Raw genomic sequence first — 20071 nt, 5'->3', positions numbered from 1 at the left:
AGTCTGACGGACAAATCTGGGTTTGGCGGATGCCAGGCGAACGCTACCTGCCCGAATGCATAGTGCCAACTGTAATGTTTGGTGGAGGAGGAATAATGGTCTGGGGCTGTTTTTCATGGTTCGGGCTAGGCCCCTTTGGAAATCTTAACACTATAGCATACAATGACATTCTAGGCAATTCTGTGCTTCAAACTTTGTGGCAACAGTTTGGCCCTTTCCTGTTTCAGCATGACAATAACTTGACTGGCCTGCACAGAGCCCTGACCTCAACCCCATCAAACACCTTTGGGATGAATTGGAATGCCGACTGCAAGCCAACCATAATCGCCCAACATCAGTGCCTTACGTCACTAATGCTCTTGTGGCTGAATGGAAGCAAGGTCTGTACGCAGTGTAGTACTTTCCACAAAAGTTTTGCTCATCAAGATGGAAGCGTCAGGAATAGCCCTACGGTATTAGCAGTGCTGTTGATTCTGCAACACTTTAACAGAAAATAGCTGTCACTTCCCTACTGTGTCACGTCCCTATTGCTCACTGTCCCAGTCTACTGCTACTGTAGCATTCTCCTCTCTGCCTCCACTCCCATGGAGTCATATGATTGTACACGTGTGTTTTTCGTCTTTAAAAAATATATAGATCTTTTCTTTCTTTTTTTACACACGCCCCACTAAGCATTACCATCAACATTAGAATTGCATGAAGAGCAGTGTTTTAACAAAGCCTCATTTGAATAAGGCCCACGCACTCATGGGAAGGCATTGAGGCAACTGCTCTGTCACTTCTTGGGAGCTGGATTGCTATTTGCTGGTTGTAGTCCACAGATCTATTTTGTTGATTGTTTTTGATGAAAGGGAGTGATCAGGCGTGACTCATCGCTGTGTGTTTTTCCTTTGAGACTCTGGGATCAGCACACATGATGATTGGAATCAGAGAGCGTGTGTGTACGTAGCCTATAGATGTGCAGCCTTCAGTCTTTTTTCTTTTTCTTCTGATACATTTTTAAATGTTTTACATTTATTTTCTGTGAATGAACATACCCCTTTGTTTTCCTCCAGTTTGTCTAATGTATGATTCAATAGGAGCATCAGCTCGTATGTTTGGCAGGCTGACCGCGCAGCAGTATGTGGAATGTGCAGGTGAAATGCAGTGGAGTGTGTTGGCATTAGCGAATGAAATAAGTGATGTTCAAAGCTCGAAGGGGTGCTAAAGAGCTCAAGTTTAATTGGATTTAATTGGGCAAGAGCAAGACTGGATAATCAAATAGAAAGCACCCTCTACTGAGATAGCTTAGTTCCAGCTGTCAGCAATCATACACAGCTAGTATAGGCATCATCATCAGCAGCACACTAATTCATTGTTTAGTTTTAGCCCGCCATTTTATTATCTCAGAGATTTAGATTGATATAAACAAATGATAAACAGTATTTATTCTTGTGTGTAGTAATTTTTCTCTTTTATCTCCTTCCAAAAGGGATTGTATCGTAATCAAAACCACAGTGAATTCTTTGTCATGAATGACTTGCCTGTTTTTTTTTTAGATCATAGCCCAACCCTGCAGAGCCCCACGGTACAGTTCAGGGTTGTTATAAATTGCATGTCAGTCCATGATGACCAGAGGCAACTGGGTGTGAATTAGTTATTGCTCGAGACAGATCTTTCTTCTCTTTAGTCATAGCGACCGCTCTTTCTACCCAGCAGGAGATGGGGCTGTGTAGGAGAGGGTTTGTTCTTTTGTGTCTTGCTGAGGGGCCCTTGAGACGGGCTGAATTCCTGAAGAGGGTCCCACAGGTACCCATTCACTCCAAGGTCACTCTCTAATAGTCTATAACCACGTTTCCATCCATCCACAGTTATATGCAAGTAAAGTCATACCATATTTAAAAAATCACGTCAGCTGTGATGGAAAAAGGACGTTTCGATACAATTTTATAAATGCCGACCGATAATTTTTCATTTGACATGGTGGGATCTAAAATGAATTATGCAAGAAATATGAAATATTGATATAAAAAAATATATCAAAGTATATTTATCGAGTCACGCGATTATATGTTGCGTGGTCCTCCTACTACGACTCAGGAAACCATGCCATCAATTAGGTTACAGATGAAATAAATGATGATGAACTTCACAGGGCATAAAAAATGGGAACAGTGATGAGCTTGATGCTCAGTTCCAATAAATATTGAGGGTCTTATTCTGGTGACATGTTGATCAATGCTTGACTGCTGTTTGACAAATTAAAATATTCTTGCTCTTATCCATAATAATCTCAATGTAGACTATCCTATCCGCACAGCCTACCCGCACTGTATCTGCAAGCTGTTGGCTAAATCCCACATACTTTAAAACACATAGTCCCCAAATACAGAACAAATTCAAGAAAGTGTACAGTATTATATAGAGCCATTATTGCATGGAACTCCCTTCCATCTCATATTGCTCAAATCAGATAAAGCAACACCTCACGACACAACGCCTCTCCCCAATTTCACCTAGATAGTGTGTGTATGTACTGATATGTAGGCTGTGTGCTGTTTTTAAGTGTTTATACTTCTGTCCTTGAGCTATTCTTGTCTATTAATGTTCTGTGTTATGTCATGTTTTATGTTCTGTGTGGACCCCAGGAAGAGTAGCTGCGGCTTTCGCAGCAACTAATGGGGATCATAATAAAATACCAAAAATGCCAAGACCAGAGTCTTTTTTTGTTTTTGTGACAACTATCGTTAGAGTTGAAAATGCAGTGGAAACACATTGTCAAGCCCTGATCTGTTTCACCTGTCTTTGTGATTGTCTCCACCAAGATGTTACCAGTCTTTCCCATTATCCCCTGTGTATTTATGCCTGTGTTTTTCCAGTTTCTGTTTTTCTTGTCCTCCTGGTTTTTGACCCTTGCCTGTCCTGACCCTGTACACGCCCGCCTGACCACTCTGCCTGTCCCTGAGCCTGCCTGCCGTCCTGTACCTTGGCATCTACTCTGGATTATCGACCCCTGCCTGCCTTGACCTGTCATTTGCCTGCCCCTGTTGTTACAATAAACATGGTTGCTTCACACATTTTGCACTTGGGTCTTACCTTGGTACCTGATACACATTGAACTTTAGATTTTTGTATTCGGTACATTAAAACTTAAGCGAAAAACGTACATTTTGTGTGCACTGTCATCATACACTGATTTTTATCTGTCGCCAATTGGATGGCAACCTAGCTTGTGATGAGAACCTGGCAGAAAGAGACTCTGCTAGGCTGAGTATAATCATACCTGGCCTGTAGGCTGTGTGATCCAGGCAGCTACTGTCTACAGCCTTGGACCAGATGTCCCTGGAGTGCTCCAGTTTGTGTTCCAGACTCTACCGTGCTGCCCTTGCCCCCAGAACATGCCAAACATGTTAGTAGAATTATATATGAAAGGCCTAGACAGCTTAGAACTGTGGAGGATGGGGGGCTAGGCTATGCCATGTTATTGAATCTGACTGGAGTAGCTGTGTTCTGTTCACCACAGACAGAGTGAAGGATTTGGTTAACCAGGGAAGGGATTGTGATGGGAGTTATGGGTAGCAGATGGATTGATGGAAGAAACCACTCAGGGGGAACCTGTAGGATATCATGCATGAAACCACAGAATGTCATGGCTAGTACAATCCTGCCATCAGAAGAGTCTCTAACCAAATAGAGCAGTTCCACCATTACAGCAGTACAGTTAAGTTGTTACAGAACCTAAAGGCTGGACAATCAAATAGAAAAGAGTCAAAGTATGTGACCGTGTGCTGACTGTGCGCTCCTGTCCTTTCAGCTCAGGAATGTGTGTGTGTAAGACGGGAGTGTACGGGCCCAAGTGTGACGAGTGCCACCCAGGCTTCTTCCGTTTCAGCAGCACGGGGTGCCAACCCTGCCAGTGCAACAACCTTACTAACTACTGCCACCCACAATCTGGTGAGTAATCCACTACACCACACCTTCTATCAACAAACCACAACAATCACTCTTTCTTGTTTCTGCTACACATTAATCCTGTTCGTCTCCGTCCCCGTCTCCACAGCTGTGTATTGTTGTGTGAGTGGACACAAAGATATTGAGAGGCTTGAAGGGGGTGAAGTTGGATGGAATTGTAGAAACCATCTGTTTGCTATTGTAATACATAACCAGATGGCACAGTAGTCTTTCCTGGGATCAATGGAGGAATGCCGTATATTTACTTCCTTAGCTCAGGTCTGATATCAACTAGAATGACCCTCTCAGTCAGCCAGGAAGCGTTACATAAGAAACCTGAGGGCATGTTAAAAAACAAACAGACTCTCTGTCTCTTCCAGATTAACATGGCAGTAACCAGTTCCATTTCAATCAGAAAACTGGAAAATCAAGATGATTGTTCCTACCTCTATAGGGTCATTGATTTTAGATAGAGAACACCACTATCATTACTATCGAGAAGGACAGAGAAAACAACAGTGTTCAGTGTATTCCTTCATTTTAGAGAACAAAGGACATCTGCAATGTCCCACTACACAGAATCATTTCTATTCCACAAAAAACACTCAACTCCATCACTATGTAATTGCCAATGAAATAGTCAATTTGAATGTAAGTATATAAACAGTATATTAATACAATAGTGTTACTAGGGTAATTACAGCGTTACTAAACAGGTATAGAGTAACAGAAGAAGTTCACCATCCAGCCCAGGCAGAGTAAAGACCCAAGAACAGGTAACTCAACAACCTGAGGCTCAAATTCAAATCAACAGGATAGCAGTATTTGCTGCTCTAACGTGTACAAACAAAACCACCATAGGGTTTAGGTGTGGTCAACAAATGGCATGTATCATATTTCCGACAGTTTTCAAAACATTTTAACCATAATATTCTCTCCTTTTCCACACAGGCGTCTGTCTGAACTGCCAGGGCAACACTCAAGGACCCAACTGTGAGGAGTGCACGCCCAGATTCTACCGCAGCTCTGGTGCTGCCACCACCGATGCCTGTGTCGCCTGCCCCTGCTCCAACACCACCTCCACTGGCACCTGTCACACCGGTGAGTAGCCACTACCCCCTGCCTCAGTAGTGCCCTTCTTAGTTAGGTCGCCTTATTAGAACCCTTGCCGGTCTGGTTGCTACTTCTATTTATTTTTTTAAACTTTATTTAACTCGGCAAGTCAGTTAAGAACAAATTCTTATTTACAATGACAGCCTACCAAAAGGCCTCCAGCGGTGATGGAGTCTGAGAAGAAAAAAATAATATATATATATAGGACATAACACACATCACAACAAGAGACACCACAACACTACATAAAGAGAGATCTAAGACAACAACATAGCGAGGCAGCAACACATGACAACACAGCATGGTAGCAACAAAACATGGCAGCAGCACAAAACATGGTACAAACATTATTGGGCACAGACAGCAGCACAAAAGGCAAGAAGGTAGAGACAATAACTTACGCGAAGGAGCCACAACAGTCATTAAGAGTGTCCATGATTGAGTCTTTGAATGAACAGATTGAGATAAAACTGTCCAATTTGAGTGTTTTTTGCAGCTCGTTCCAGTCGCTAGGTGCAGTGAACTGAAAAGAGGAGCGACCCAGGGATGTGTATGCTTTGGGAACCTTTAACAGAATGTGACTGGCAGAACGGGTGTTGTATGTGGAGGCTGAGGGCTGCGGTAGATATCTCAGATAGGGGGGAGTGAGGCCTAAGGGTTTTATAAATAAGCGCCAGCTATACAGAGATGACCAGTTTACAGAGGAGTATAGAGTGCAGTGATGTGTCCTATAAGGAGCATTGGTGTCAAATCTGATGACCGAATGGTAAAGAACATCTAGCTGCTCGAGAGCACCCTTACCTGCCGATCTATAAATTATGTCTCCGTAATCTAGCATGGGTAGGATGGTCATCTGAATCAGGGTTAGTTTGGCAGCTGGGGTGAAGGAGGAGCGATTACGATAGAGGAAACCAAGTCTAGATTTAACTTTAGCCTGCAGCTTTGGTATGTGCTGAGAGAAGGACAGTGTACCGTCTAGCCATACTCCCAAGTACTTGTATGAGGTGATTACCTCAAGCTCTAAACTCGCAGAGGTTGTAATCACACCGTTGGGGAGAGAGGCATTCTTCTTACCAAACCACATGACCTTTGTTTTGGAGGTGTTCAGAACAAGGTTAAGGGCAGAGAAAGCTTTTTGGACACTAAGAAAGCTTTATTGTAGAACGTTTAACACAAAATCCGGGGAGGGGCCAGCTGAGTATAAGACTATCATCTGCATATAAATGGATGAGAGAACTTCCTACTGCCTGAGCTATGTTGTTGATGTAAATTGAGAAGAGCGTGGGGCCTAGGATCTAGCCTTGGGTACTCCCTTGGTGACAGGCAGTGGCTGAGACAGCAGATGTTCTTACTTTATACACTGCACCCTTTGAGGTAGTTAGCAAACCAGGCCAAAGACCCCTCAGAGGCACCACAAGAATGGAATGGTCTACCGTATCAAAAGCTTTGGCCATGTCAATAAAAATAGCAACACAACATTGCTTAGAATCAAGGGCAATGGTGACATCATTTAGGACCTTTAAGGTTGCAGTGACACATCCATAACCTGAACGGAAACCAGATTGCATACCAGAGAGAATACTATAGACATCAAGAAAGCCAGTTAGTTGATTATTGCTAAGTTTTTCCAACACTTTTGATAAACAGGGCAAAATAGAAATATGCTTATAACAATTAGGATCAGCTTGATCTCCCCCTTTAAATAAAGGACCCACCATGGCTGCCTTCCAAGCAATGGGAGCCTCCCCAGAGAGGAGAGACAAGTTAAAAAAGTCAGAGATAGGCTTGGCGATGATAGGGGCAGCAACCTTAAAGTAGAATGCCGCTCGCTCATTTGTATACTTACATGTACATATTCTCATTCACCCCTTTAGATTTGTGTGTATTAGGTAGTGTTGGGGAATTGTTAGATTACTTGTTAGATATTACTTCACTGTCGGAACTAAAAGCACAAGCATTTTGCTACACTCGCATTTACACCTGCTAACCATGTGTATGTGACAAATAACATTTGATTCGACTTGAGAAAGGGTATAAACCGTCTGACCCAGATGGTTTTTTGGGGTCATGTTTTAGGAGCTCCTTTAGCACCTCAGACTCAGTGACCGCCTGTAGGGAGAAACTGTGTAGCAGGGCAGGGGAAAAGAGGGAGGAGCATCGGGGCTAGTCGCATTAGAAGGGGTGGGAGATGAGGAAAGGAGGCATGGCTGAGTCAAATAGGAATCCTGACTTAATGAAGTGGTGATTTAAAGAGCTCAGCCATGTGCTTCTTGTCAGTAACAACCACATCATCAACATTAAGGGACATGGGCATCTGTGAGGAGGAGGGTTTATTCTCCAGGTCTTTAACTGTTTTCCAGAACTTCTTGGGGTTAGACCCACAGAGAGAGAACTGCTTCTTAAAGTAACTAACTTTGGCCTTCCGGATAGCCTGAGTGCACTTATTTCTCATTTGCCTGAACGAGAGCCAGTCAGCCTGAGTATGCGTGTGCAGAGCCTTTCGCCAAATGGAATTCTTGAGGTGGAGTAACTCTGCCAGATCACGGTCGAACCAGGGGCTGCACTTGTTTTTAATTGTCATTTTCTTTATGGGGGTGTGTTTGTTAACAATACCACTGAAAATATAAAAAAAGAAGGTCGAAGCGTCTTCGACAGAGGGGATCAAGCTGATTCTATACCAATGTACATAGGCCAGGTCATGAAGGAAGGCTTGCTCATAAAAGTTTTTTAGCAAGCGTCTATGACAAGTCAGGTCATTACAGAAAACACCAGACTGATACCTATCAGGATTATTTATGAGGATAACATCAAGGAGAGTAGCCTTTTCTGGGTGTTTGGAGTCATAACATTGTGGGATTAGTAATAATCAGAGAAAGATTTAGGGAGTCTCATTGCTTTAGAACTTGGTCATGTGGTTTAAGCATGTCCCAGTTTAGGTCACCTAGCAGGACAAATTCAGACTTAGTGTAAGGGGCCAGGAGAGAGCTTAGGGCAGGTACGGTACAGGCCGGTGCTGATGGTGTACGATAATAGCCAGCAACAGTCAACAAAGAGCTATTTGAAAGTTTATTGCATAAAACCATAAAATCTAATTGTTTCGGGACAGAGAGAGCAGTGGAGGTGTTCCTTGGTAAATATTGCCACTCCACCACCTTTGGAAGATCTGTCTTGCCGATCTGTGTTTTGAACACATTAGTGTTCAAAACACTCTTTCTTAACCACGTCTCAGTAATGACCAACAGATCTGGATTGGAGCTGTGAACCCACACTTTCAATGGATCCATTTTAGGTAATAAGCTTCTAGTGTTAACGTGCAGGAAACCCAGGCATTTAAGAGAGCAGAAATAAGTGAAGCAGATATCAGAGCACAAGTCAGAATTGGGGCTAGCAACAGTAGATGGGCCAGGCTGTACATGCACATTTCCAGATATCATCTACTGTAATATAATCAGGGCACGGCAGAGGACAGGGAGAGCTCTGCAGTGTTGATGTATAACATTTGAATGTGCATTAGATAGCAACAAGATAATATTGTACAGCAATTTCATCAGGTAACATGAATACAAAGCCAGCAAGTGGTGATTAGAATAGGATGGGAGGCCAAGAGTCCATGTAACCAATAGAGAGTCAGAGTCCCAAGTGTGGGAACAAACATACTCTGTCCTACGGTTGGGTTAACAAGCAAGTTCATAGTCAACAAAGCACGCAGGAGTCATGAGGCAAATAGCATAAAGCACAATAAAAAGAATACGACTTGGGGCTAGCCATTGTAAGTTCAGAGTCACTCGCCCCAACAGTGCGTGTGTGCTGGAGGCGAGCGAAAGCTCGGGAGAGAGAGGGGAGTGTGGCGGGGGTACCTGTACCAGACGGAGAAACAGGCCATGGCAGACAGTGATCAAATTGCCAGGTGGAATCCAAGCAGCAGTGCAGCAGGCAACAGGAGTAGGTGTCACACCCACTTGGGAGAAGCTTTTTTTGTGTGGCAGATTCCTTGTAGAAAATCCCAGCTAGCTAACATAGCTAGCAAGTCTCTGTCCAGCATTTTCTTTCCACGTGGAAAAGGAGGTCGTTAACTAGCTATATCTCTTTAGTTTCGGCGAATGGTCCTTTACGACGTCCCAAAAGAATTGTCCTGTTGTGGCTGTTATGTTTTGGAGATTGCAAGGATGATATCTTTTCAGTTCCAGGTTGGATGGTGTTTTCGGGTTTCTTGTGGTTCTTTTACTAGGCTGGTGTATCTGTCATTATGTCTTGGTGTGCCCTGCCTGGCAGAGAGAGAGTGACCACAGAAGGTAGTGGCCCAGAAGTACTCTTAATGTTCCAACAGCAAAACACCATCAACGGTCACTGCCAGGGATGAAGGCTCTAGTCCCCATTACCAGGGGTGCAACTTTGGTTATAGAAGAGAGAGGGGGGGGGCATCTCTAAACAGCTTACCCAACTGCTAGGAGGCATCCGCAAAATCCTAAAGCACAGCGTTGACTCGTTTTGTATCACATTCCAATGATAAAACTGGGGGGAGACAAAAATGCAATTTCAGAATGTGGGGCCCCCGTCCCCAGTGAAAGTTGCACCCCTGACAATTATTATAGCCCCATCCGCAGGGATAATTGCAATTTACTTGTGATGGTTTGTCAAAGAATCAATATCTGGACCCTCTGGTTGATGATGTTTAATCCCACCTATCTGTCTTATCCCAGCTGGTCATGTTGTTTCATCACCGAGCATGGGTCTGCTCACATCAGCTTCATCACAAAAGTCTAGGTCACAGTGTATGTCTGTGCTCATGTAGACACGTATTTGATATTAAGCATGTTTTAACCAGGCAAGCCAGCATTAGTTTGTACCCATACTAAACTGATACCTCAGCAGCTGAGGCCTGAGCCTTGGTGACACAGACATACATAGAGTCCCTGTCTGTCTTTCTCTCTCACCTCCTCCCTACCTCTGATCTGACCAATCAGCCGCAGCCATGTGACTGCTGATAGCCTCCCATTGGGTCCCAGCAGCCTGGCAACAGCCATGTGGAGAGGGTTCTGAAGCCTGTCAGGTTGTTTGCCCGGCCAGGGCTGAGGGGGGCTGAGCTGAGCAGCTACATCACTGCACTGCGAGGGGAAGGGACACACACACAACATGATCCTCCTATTGCTGCCTTGTGAAGTCAATGGAGTGTGGTGCCCACCCCCCTCTGTTCTGTTGCTGCCTGACTAGCTTGCTGTGAAGTGGGCCAGCTGTGCCCATGATGTTCAGTGTGCTCTATGTTCAGCTCAAACTCGGCCTTTTGTGTGTGTGTGTGTGTGTGTGTGTGTGTGTGTGTGTGTGTGTGTGTGTGTGTGTGTGTGTGTGTGTGTGTGTGTGTGTGTGTGTGTGTGTGTGTGTGTGTGTGTGTGTGTGTGAGAACTGGATTGAAAATGATGTTCAGGCCTGTAAGTGACTGAGCTGGCTGTATTGCAGTAGACAGGGAGGATGGTAAAGGTATTGGGTAAATATCCAGGTCAGGTTGTAGAGTATCATCATGTGAAGGTTTGTCCCCCAGCCGTCACCGTGCTGACTGGGTCATGTTCTCTCCTCGTGATATAACACATCGGCTCACTCTGACGGAAGCGTTTCCACTGCCAGCAGTCCGGGGTTAAAACAGACCAATCAGAAACTGCCTATAGATAAGAGTTGTTATCACTCTTACACTTTGTTGGTCTAACTCTTTTCTATAATTTTTATTGTGGCTTTAAAAGTGTGTCTGTTGTGGGCACAAATATTGTTCCCATAAGTCTGAACGAGTTAGATATGATTTAGAGATTAATGATCTTGAGCAGACTAAAGCCTGCAGCACAAATTTGAGGTACCATTAAATGTGTGGTTATTTTCTTGATTAACTTGTTTAGTAGGAGGGGATCAACACTTACACTAATGACATGCAGCAAGCCTAATTACTGTGCTCAATAATATTTGGTGTCAGAGCTCTTGGCCCTTAATGGATGTGACAACATCAAAAGGGGATATATTACAGTTAGTGAAGCCATTAGGAGAGAAGGAAGGCACTGTATAGTAGCATCATATTACTAAGGTCCAGAGGCTGGAGGAGAAAGCTGACTCCTGATAATGAGGAGTGATGATGATGCTCTGATACAAGGGATCAGTCTTTAAAAACAGTTCAACTGAATTTGATTCCGGGCTGTAGAGACGTGTGTTTATAAGTCGCTTTTGATAAAAGTGTCTGCTAAATGGCATGTTATTATTATATTATCGTTGAATATTTTCACTGAGTCTTTTGGGGAAGTTAAAAAATGTCTCATTCTTCAACAGAAAATCGTATTATTAGCCAGGGTAGTCTTATATAACCCATGTGTAGCCCATATGTAGCCCGTATGTAGCCCGTAGAATACTAGACACTGCCATAGGGCTTACCCTCTGTGTTGTACAGTATTAGAAATCAATCTCTTTGGCATTCTGGTCCCATCTAGTGGTGGTGCATCAGCCAAGTCTATTTTAGGATTTATGACTGACATGTATTAGCGTGTGTTTTTGTTTCCCTAGACTCTGATGGGTTCCCAGTGTGTGACCAGTGCCTGTCTGAGTACAGCGGTCAGCAGTGTGACCGGTGCAAGGCTGGCTTCTACAGTGCCAATGGTGTGTGTGTCCCCTGCGACTGCAGTGGGAACGCAGACCCTACAGGGCCGGCCCAGCTCTGCCACCCTGACACTGGCCACTGCCTGAGCTGCACCGTCAACACCACGGGGCCTCAATGCCAGCTCTGTGCCCCCGGCTTCACAGGGGACGCCCTTGCTCACAACTGCACTCGCCCAGGTAAGCGTCATCCAATAATTTGGTGCAGAGGAGTATTAGTAGTTGTGAAGTTATTGAATGAGCCATGATTAGCTCAATTCATTCCCATTCACATTGTGAATAATTTGTTTTCTAGCAGCACGGATCGTTCTTACCCCAGAGCCTGCTACAACAACAGAGACCCCTAAAACCACCACTACAACCTCTGCTCCAACCCCCAGCAGCAAGGGCCTGACTGCCACGGTGCCCACCAGTGCTCCCCCTTCCACCACTAACTCCAGCATCCTACTGAGCATAGCCACCACCCAGGCCCTGCTCACCAGCCTGGGCAGCCCCACAGTCAATACCACGGCCGCTCTCACAGAGGTCTCCTGGACCCAGTTCAACATCATCGTCCTGGCCGTCATCATCCTAGTAGTGGTGCTGCTGCTGGGCTTTGTGGGAGGAGTGTACACCTACAGAGAGTACCAGAACCGCAAGCTCAACGCTCCCTTCTGGACCATTGAGCTGAAGGAGGACAACATCAGCTTCAGCAGTTACCATGACAGCATTCCCAACGCTGACGTGTCTGGCCTGCTGGAAGACGAGGCCAACGAGGTGGCGCCCAACGGCCAGCTGGCTCTCACCAACCAGGGCAACTGCTACAAGGCCTAGCCTACAGGGCAGACAGACAGCACACTGCGGACAGACTGGACACTCAGAGGCTTCCGGCCTGGCTGCCTGCTTCACAGGACAGAGGCATGAAATGGATAAAGACTTTCAAAGCTGCTGGACACCAAACCCAAAGCTCAATGCGTAACTCGACTCCTTCTACCCAGCTCCTCTCTCCTTCTGTGGAGCAGAAGGACACCAACAGACTGACAGATGTTTGCAAAGAAAAAAGGAATGGTATGTTTCTGTTTGTCCTTACGTTTGGGCTCCATTTCAGATTTGAGTGATTCACGTAAAAGAAGAAGTCGATGAAGGGTCCAAAGAAGAGTAGACTTTTTCAATTCAGTTGTGCCTGCAGAGGGCACTATAGCAGATGTGGATGGTTGTGGTAATGGGGAGTTTGCCCATGCAAGAGTAGAGGACCATGGGAGAATCTCAATTGCATACTCTTCGTATTATCTCTCCAAGCCTCCTTCTCCAAACCGATTGGATGAGAGTGAAAGTCAGAGGTCCCTCCCCTCTGAAGGAAGTGAGGAGAGAGGACACGAGGAGTATGCAATTGAGATTCTTCCCATGTCTCTGTTGTATGGCACACTGTTCCTTATGCAGCTCAAGGGACATCAGACTACACTAGGAACCCTAGCATTTCAGACCCTTTTAAAACGAACTAACAGTTTAAGTTATAACTTGAACAGAGATCTAGTCTAGACGATGATTGTTATTCCATTTATTTTGATTCATTTCTTATTTATTTTCAAGTTTTCATTTTGGGATAAATGTTGCGCATGTAAGATGTGCTTTTCATGGTGTTTTGAATTGTTTGCTATATTGAATGCAAATTGAAAAGGGCAAAATGTTTTCATATGTATGTCTTTTTTGTGAGTGATATAGGAAATGGGAAGGCTGCTGGCTTAATGACATCCTCTTTTGTTTTCAGTTGTATCCTGTATAAAGAATCTCCAGGTCCTTACCTTGAGTATTAACGAGGGGTGTTTAGATGATAAAACAAACAGACATTGTATCCTCTCTCTACTCACTACTGTTCACTGCAGGGCAGTAGGTCCTATTGTTCGTTATGATTATCACTTTGACCTATTTACTGATGGTGTGCTAATCTGCTGGTTTGAGAAATGCCTACCTCAATGGAAGTTGCTTAACAAATTCTTGCAAAACAAATTAGTACTAGTCCATTTAGGCTGGTTTCATTTAAGTAATCCACTTCTAGGACACAATGATGCCAGCCACAATTTCTTATGTAAGTCTTAACAGTACAAAATAGAAACAGATCTTGGTGATGTGTTGCTGGCAGCATCACCGTTAATCCCGCTCGTGTTTTTAATAAACTACAATTGATATCCTGGATTTGTTTCTGGTAAAAGTATCATGAGTGAGTTAAGCTAGTAAGGGAACTCACTCCTCAGGGAATGCCTCTTTCCCCAGTGTGATCGCTGTACATAAGAGTAGGACGTTGTACAGATGAATGTGAATAGGATCATTATTATTGTACAGGTAGAGTGCAGTTTACGCTCAGAACAGTCAGTACCCTTACACTGAAAGACTCAAATATGGGCTCGGCACAGTCCACACAGGAAATTAACTATCAATAGACCTACCCTCTGTATTGTGTTGCAGGATATGCTACATGCCATCATCCCTAACTACTGTTAAATAATGAATGGAAAAAACTGTAAATAGTACAAACTGAAAATGTCACACACAATGCTAAATAAAATTGGGTTTATTGGTTAGTCTGTAACTGTGTTTAACTCCTTTACATTTGCATGTTTACCCTACCTGGAATTTTCTTTCGTTATATTGTTTTTACAGTGGCAGCATTTCTGTGAATTGAAGGCTTAATGACATCAACTAAATAATGATGCCAATCATTTGAGTCACTCACCAGTGCTAATGAAGTGTAGGGTAATTTCAACAGGGAAGACTGGGCTGATTGTTTTAATTTGTTTGTTGTTTCATATTGTCATAGTCTTTGCTTCCTTTTTATGGGCATACGCGGAAACATGGTAAAATGTTTTCATGTGTACATGGCTTGGTACTGTGTAACAGTAGCTCCACCTCAGCCACTGCTGGGACCCCAGGAGCTCTGGAACAACGGAGGGGTGTCCTGTCAGTGCCAGCCTGGGCAGCCAAGCAGCAGTGTTCATTTTGGTAGCTATTTTAGTTTTACTCTTAGGTTTTAGTCTTAGTCACATTTGAGTCATTTCATCCTTTGCTGGTTTAATTACCATCAGTCGACTACAACTCTGGACAATTTTAGTCTAGTTTTAGTTACAGCCATTTTAGTCACATAATTGTCAGTGCATTTTTTTCTATTAAATAATGAATATTTAGGCTACCTCAAACTTACATCATGTGCACATTCAGATAGCCTTGTCCAACTAGGCCTACTGTCCCCTCCTATACCTTTGCTGGATGGCAACATTGATATTGTGGCCGGGGGGAGTATTACCAAACTCCTAATATTCAACAAATAGCATTTTGTTTTTCTCAGGAAAAAAGCAACCACTCAAATTTGTGGACCGCGGCGCAAGAGCTCCAACACAGATGAATGAATAGCAGCACACATGGGAAAATAGGGCTTCTGGTGTGATCAAAGAAAAATGATAAGCTGGGTGGTTCGACCCCTGAATGCTGATTGGCTGACAACTGTGGTATATCAGACCATTTACCACGGGTATGACAAAACATTTATTTTTACTGCTCTAATTACATTGATAATCAGTTTATAATAGCAATAAGGCACCTCGGGGGTTTATGGTATATGACCAATAAACCACAACCCCTCTGGCCTTAATACTTAAATAGGTACATGAAAATGAGAGCGAGAGTAAAGATTATTGTTCCTAGTTGAGGTTAGTTACAAGTCAAGTATCCTGGCACCTGGCTTCGCATCAGTTCAAAAGATTGACGAATGACTGAAGTTTTGATGTAGAGTCTGGGCATGTTGCAGCAGTATGTCGGAGGGAGAGTCCTAGATGTGAGAAGTGTGCAGGAGGGCGTGAGACAAAGGAATGTGTCGTTTCAGTGGCGAAAGTTGTGTGTGTTAGTTGTAGGGGTGCCCACGGGGCTGGAGATCGGAGGTGTTCGGTGAGAGAAAGGCAGGCTTAGGTTGCCAGGGTCAGAGTAGTAGAGAAAGTGCTGTATGCTGAAGCAGTGAAGAGAGTGGTAGAGGAAGATGGGTACAGGGTGAGGGATCCTAAGAGGATTCCTTTGAGAAGGCAGAGACTAATAGAGAGTGATGGGAAGAATATGTGCTTCAGTGAGGTAGGTTTCTTGGCATTCATAGCTATGGTTGTCAATTGTACTGCAGAAATGGATGGAAAGTCCCAGAAAATAGAGGTTGCGGTGGCTGCGGGAGAGAAATAATTTGGATTGCGAGGTTTTACTGCAGAACAGTTGCAGGGGGTGATGAGTGGGTAGTGTTCTGTCGCCCCAGACCGTTGGTCTAGATAGGGTAAATAGTAGAATGGGGTGTTTTTTTTGTGTTTTTTTTTTAGAGAGGGCTAATAGTTGGCAAGGTCATATCACAAAGAATTTAATGTAGGTAGCTGTGAATCACCCCACATTCCAGTACAGTAGGTGTCGGTGTATGCACCTTAAATTGGATGCAATCCGTTAACACAATTCCAAAGAAGATGAAGTGACCACCTGGGAGCTGTGTGGGAGGAAACCCGGGCAGATCAGCTCAAACTGAAATATGTAAATTCTGCAAACAAACCGTTTTCATCTGTTTTGTCCAATCCTAAGCATGAATTCATGCAGAATATTTCATGCAATCCTTTCACTCCAAGTATGGATAACTGCATACTTGGAGTGTGTCTGAAAGTGGGTGTTGCAAAAGAAGTGGGTGGATCAATAGCTATGGACGTAACATTAATGGGTGGATCAATAGCTATGGACGTAACATTAATGGGTGGATCAATAGCTATGGACGTAACATTAATGGGTGGATCAATAGCTATGGACGTAACATTAATGGGTGGATCAACAGCTATGGACGTAACATTAATGGGTGGATCAATAGCTATGGACGTAACATTAATGGGTGGATCAACAGCGATGGGTGTAACATCAGAGCTCCATTATTGTTTAGACCAGCCATTTCCAGGTGCACCTCAGGTCAGCTTAATTTTTATAAAGCAGGATAGGATAATTAACGTGTCAGGTTAGAGGAATGAGGTTAAGGTTAGGAAAAGGGTTAGGCTTAGCTAAAATGCTACAGTTGTCAACAATCGACTCGTCGTGCAACCCAATCAGCCATGCAAAATGGTCTTGAGTGGCAACAAAACTGCCCAATAGCTGATTTCCATACACCCACTTCTGTTGATCCACCCACTTCTGTTGACATGCCCACTTTCAGACACACTCCATGTATGCAGTTACCTTTGACTCTATCATCGGCAGAATTGTGTCCCACACAGCTCCAGGCGGTCACTTCAGTTACTTGTCAATCGTTTGAGCTGATGTGAAGCAAGGTGCCAGGACACTAAAACAATTGCGGGGTTCAGTCGGCTATCAACATTTTAGATGTTTTCTTATTATTTTCACTTAAATCTATACATTTGCATAATAACTTCAGAAATGCCAGCTGCTGATTACGACCAGGCCTCTCTATCGGACCTATTGCCCCTCTACTACCGCCGACTTTTCTCTTTCTCTCAATATTACCGGTGGCCGAAATATGGAGGAGTGACAAAGAACTACTCACATTGAAGGATGACATCTACGTACGATATCAGTCATTCAGCACTCTGAACGAGCTGGAGAAGGAGATGCAGAAGATATATCTGTACAAGATTGACGTTGGAGCGGTCTATAGTCACAGGCCTAAACACAGTCAAGTCTGGATCCTTCCAGGCTCTGGAGAAGGAGCTGGTGTTTGATGTTGACATGACAGACTATGACAATATCAGAAGTTGTTGCAGTGCTGCAGACATCTGCCCAAAGTGCTGGACTCTGATGACTATTGTCATCCGTATCCTGGACAGAGCCCTTGGAGATGTCTTTGGTTTCCGGTACTGCCTGTGAGTGTACTCGGGCAGGAAAGGGGTGCATTGCTGGGTGTGTGACAAGGCCTGAGTCTGGTCAAGGATGAAGAAGAGACGGTGAGGAAAGTAGTGCTGTCAGACCCAATTCATCCATTCATCAAAGAATCCCTGACGGTGGTGGAGCACCACTTTCCCCAGTACTTTCTAGTGGAACAGGACATACTGGGCAACAAAGAGGTTGCAGACAAAGTGCTGGCCCTCGTGCCCAAAGATGTCCGAAAGGAGCTTCTGCAGTGCTTCCAGACTGAGAAAAACCCTGAGAAGCGCTGGGGAAGACTTAAGACTCTGGTCCAAAACAAACGTACAACTGCCAAGGGCTACTACTTTGAGAAGGAGGTCATGCTGCAGTACTTTTACCCTCGGCTCGATGTGAACATCAGTAAAGGAGTCAACCACTTGCTGAAGAGCCCCATTCAGCATCCATCCCAAAACCAGGGGGATTTCTGTTCCTATTGACCTGAGAAAACTGGATCGCTTTGACCACTTTGATGTGCCCACTATCAGTCTGATCTGTGAATTGGATCGACCTAAGACAGCAGAGGAGGAAGAGGAGGAGGAGGAAACACCAAGGAAAATGAGAATGAGAGAGAAGCAGGAGAGCGACGGAAGATAAGAGACTACAAACTAACAAGCTTGGCGAAGTATGTGAAACTATTTGATCAATTCCTGTAAGGGATGGCTCTCTCAAGGAAAGGGGGCATCTTAAAAAGAGTCATCTTCAAAAGGACTTCTAACCCTGAGCAGTATCCAACGGAACACTGTCTGTTGCTGGGATTGGTACCTACAATGGTTGGCTAATCTTAACAAGCCCATCATATCAGTTGTTCATGATCTGACAGTTAAAGATGGATAACACACATTACAGATACACTGTAGCAGATACACTGTAAACAAATGTTCTCATTTTGAGAATTGTCATGCAAATATTTGACTCTTTATCAATGATTGAAAATCACAGTTGTGCAAAACTTTTATAAAGCCTATTGCTGAAAAAATGACTTTGTACTACAAAAAAACAAAACAAAAAAGTGCCAGGACATGTAGGCAATTTTTGCTTTGATCACATCAGAAGCTCTATTTTCAAGTGGGCTGTTATTCTTTCATCTGTGTTGCCGCTCTCGCACCGCAGTCTGCATGTCATGTCAAATTAAATGTCCATTGGTCTCACGTGGAATTCTCGTCTCGTCACATTTTCGTTGACTAAAATGAAAAGTAATTTATAGTTTTTTAATGATAGTCGTCTCCTCCTCAAGGCCTACTACCCACAATGGGACTGCCTTTCTCAACGTGGTTGTGTTCTGGCGCGCGATGTGGATGTATGGCAGATCCCTCTGAGCCCATGTCTGTTGAGCTGTTCTTGCAACCACATCTACACTCTGTGCCCTGTGTTGGAGGTGAAAAGCAAGCAGAGAGCAACTGCCGCCAAGGCCGATGTGGTGATACTAATGATTTCTCGGGACTGATTGCTTGATTGGCTTCTATGGTTGTGGCTAGATGGAGTACAGCTACGGACAGAAATTACTTTTAGCAGGTTAGGAGAATTAGTGTAGCAGGTTAGGAAAGGGGTTAGGTTGGGCTGAGCTACAATTCTACAGTTGGCCCTGACGCAACAACTAGATGGAGCTGTACTACATCTAGCCACAACCGTAGAAACCATCAGTTCATGGAGAAAACATCAGTAAGGTTGACGGCACTAGGTTGACGGAATATTTGGAGGTGTGGTTTACACACATTTCTTTTTGCACAACCATGAGTGAATGTCATGCCAGTTTATGTGTTCTGTTGTGTTATGACGATAGAGCATGTCCACAACCAGTTATGGTCAAAGAGCTGTAACTCGAATCCATTGTTGTTGAATCATGATATTTGCTACAATATCTTGCTTGGTAAGAGTAAGGCTAGGTTCCCATTAGCTCTCGAGAACCCAAGGGGGGTACAGTGGCTTTAGAAAGTATTCAGACCCCTTGACTTTTTCCACATTCTGTTACGTTACAGCCTTATTCTAAAATTGATTAAATAAAACATTTTCCTCATCAATCTACACACAATACCCCAGAGTGAAAACAGGTTTTTATGAATTTTAGCATATTTATAAAAAACGGAAATACCTTATTTACATAAGTATTCAGTCCCTTAGCTATGAGACTCGAAGTAAAGCTCAGGTGCATCCTGTTTCCATTGATCATCCTTGAGATGTTTCTACAACTTGACTGGAGTCCACCTGTGGTAAATTCAATTGATTGGACATGATTTGGAAAGGCACACACCTGCCTATATAAGGTCCTACAGTTGACAGTGCATGTCAGAGCAAAAACCAAGCCATGAGGTTGTAGGAATTGTCCATAGAGCTCCAAGACAGGATTGTGTCGAGGCACAGATCTGGGGAATGGTACCAAAACATTTCTGCAGAATTGAAGGTTCCCAAGAACACAGAGGCCTCCATCATTCTTAAATGGAAAATGTTTGGAACCAACCAAGACTCTTCCTAGAGCTGGCCGCCTGGCCAAACTGAGCAATCGGGGAGAAGG

General features: G+C 44.0%; 1 protein-coding gene and 1 pseudogene across 2 annotated transcripts in view; both read left to right on the top strand.

Moving 5' to 3' along the window:
• Positions 1 to 14225, top strand: part of LOC139576941 (multiple epidermal growth factor-like domains protein 9) — a 44901-nt gene extending 30676 nt beyond the window's left edge. Inside the window, exons 3-6 of one of the 2 annotated variants that reach the window (XM_071403561.1) lie at positions 3794 to 3933; positions 4882 to 5031; positions 11578 to 11847; positions 11966 to 14225. In XM_071403561.1, the coding sequence (XP_071259662.1) occupies positions 3794 to 3933; positions 4882 to 5031; positions 11578 to 11847; positions 11966 to 12480 (1075 nt within the window). In that variant the 3' untranslated portion in view covers positions 12481 to 14225. Of the gene's footprint in view, positions 1 to 3793; positions 3934 to 4881; positions 5032 to 11577; positions 11848 to 11962 lie in introns of both variants that reach the window. The other variant, XM_071403560.1, reaches the window with a different exon arrangement.
• A 2349-nt stretch (positions 14226 to 16574) lies between these two features.
• On the top strand, positions 16575 to 18559 carry LOC139575236 (DNA primase small subunit pseudogene; annotated as a pseudogene).
• The last annotated feature ends 1512 nt before the right edge of the window (positions 18560 to 20071 follow it).

Source organism: Salvelinus alpinus, chromosome 5 (genome assembly GCF_045679555.1).
Source record: "Salvelinus alpinus chromosome 5, SLU_Salpinus.1, whole genome shotgun sequence".
Taxonomy (NCBI): Eukaryota; Metazoa; Chordata; class Actinopteri; order Salmoniformes; family Salmonidae; genus Salvelinus; species Salvelinus alpinus.
The sequence above is the reverse complement of the archived record's forward strand: the minus strand, read 5'-3'. Positions and strand labels throughout refer to the sequence as shown.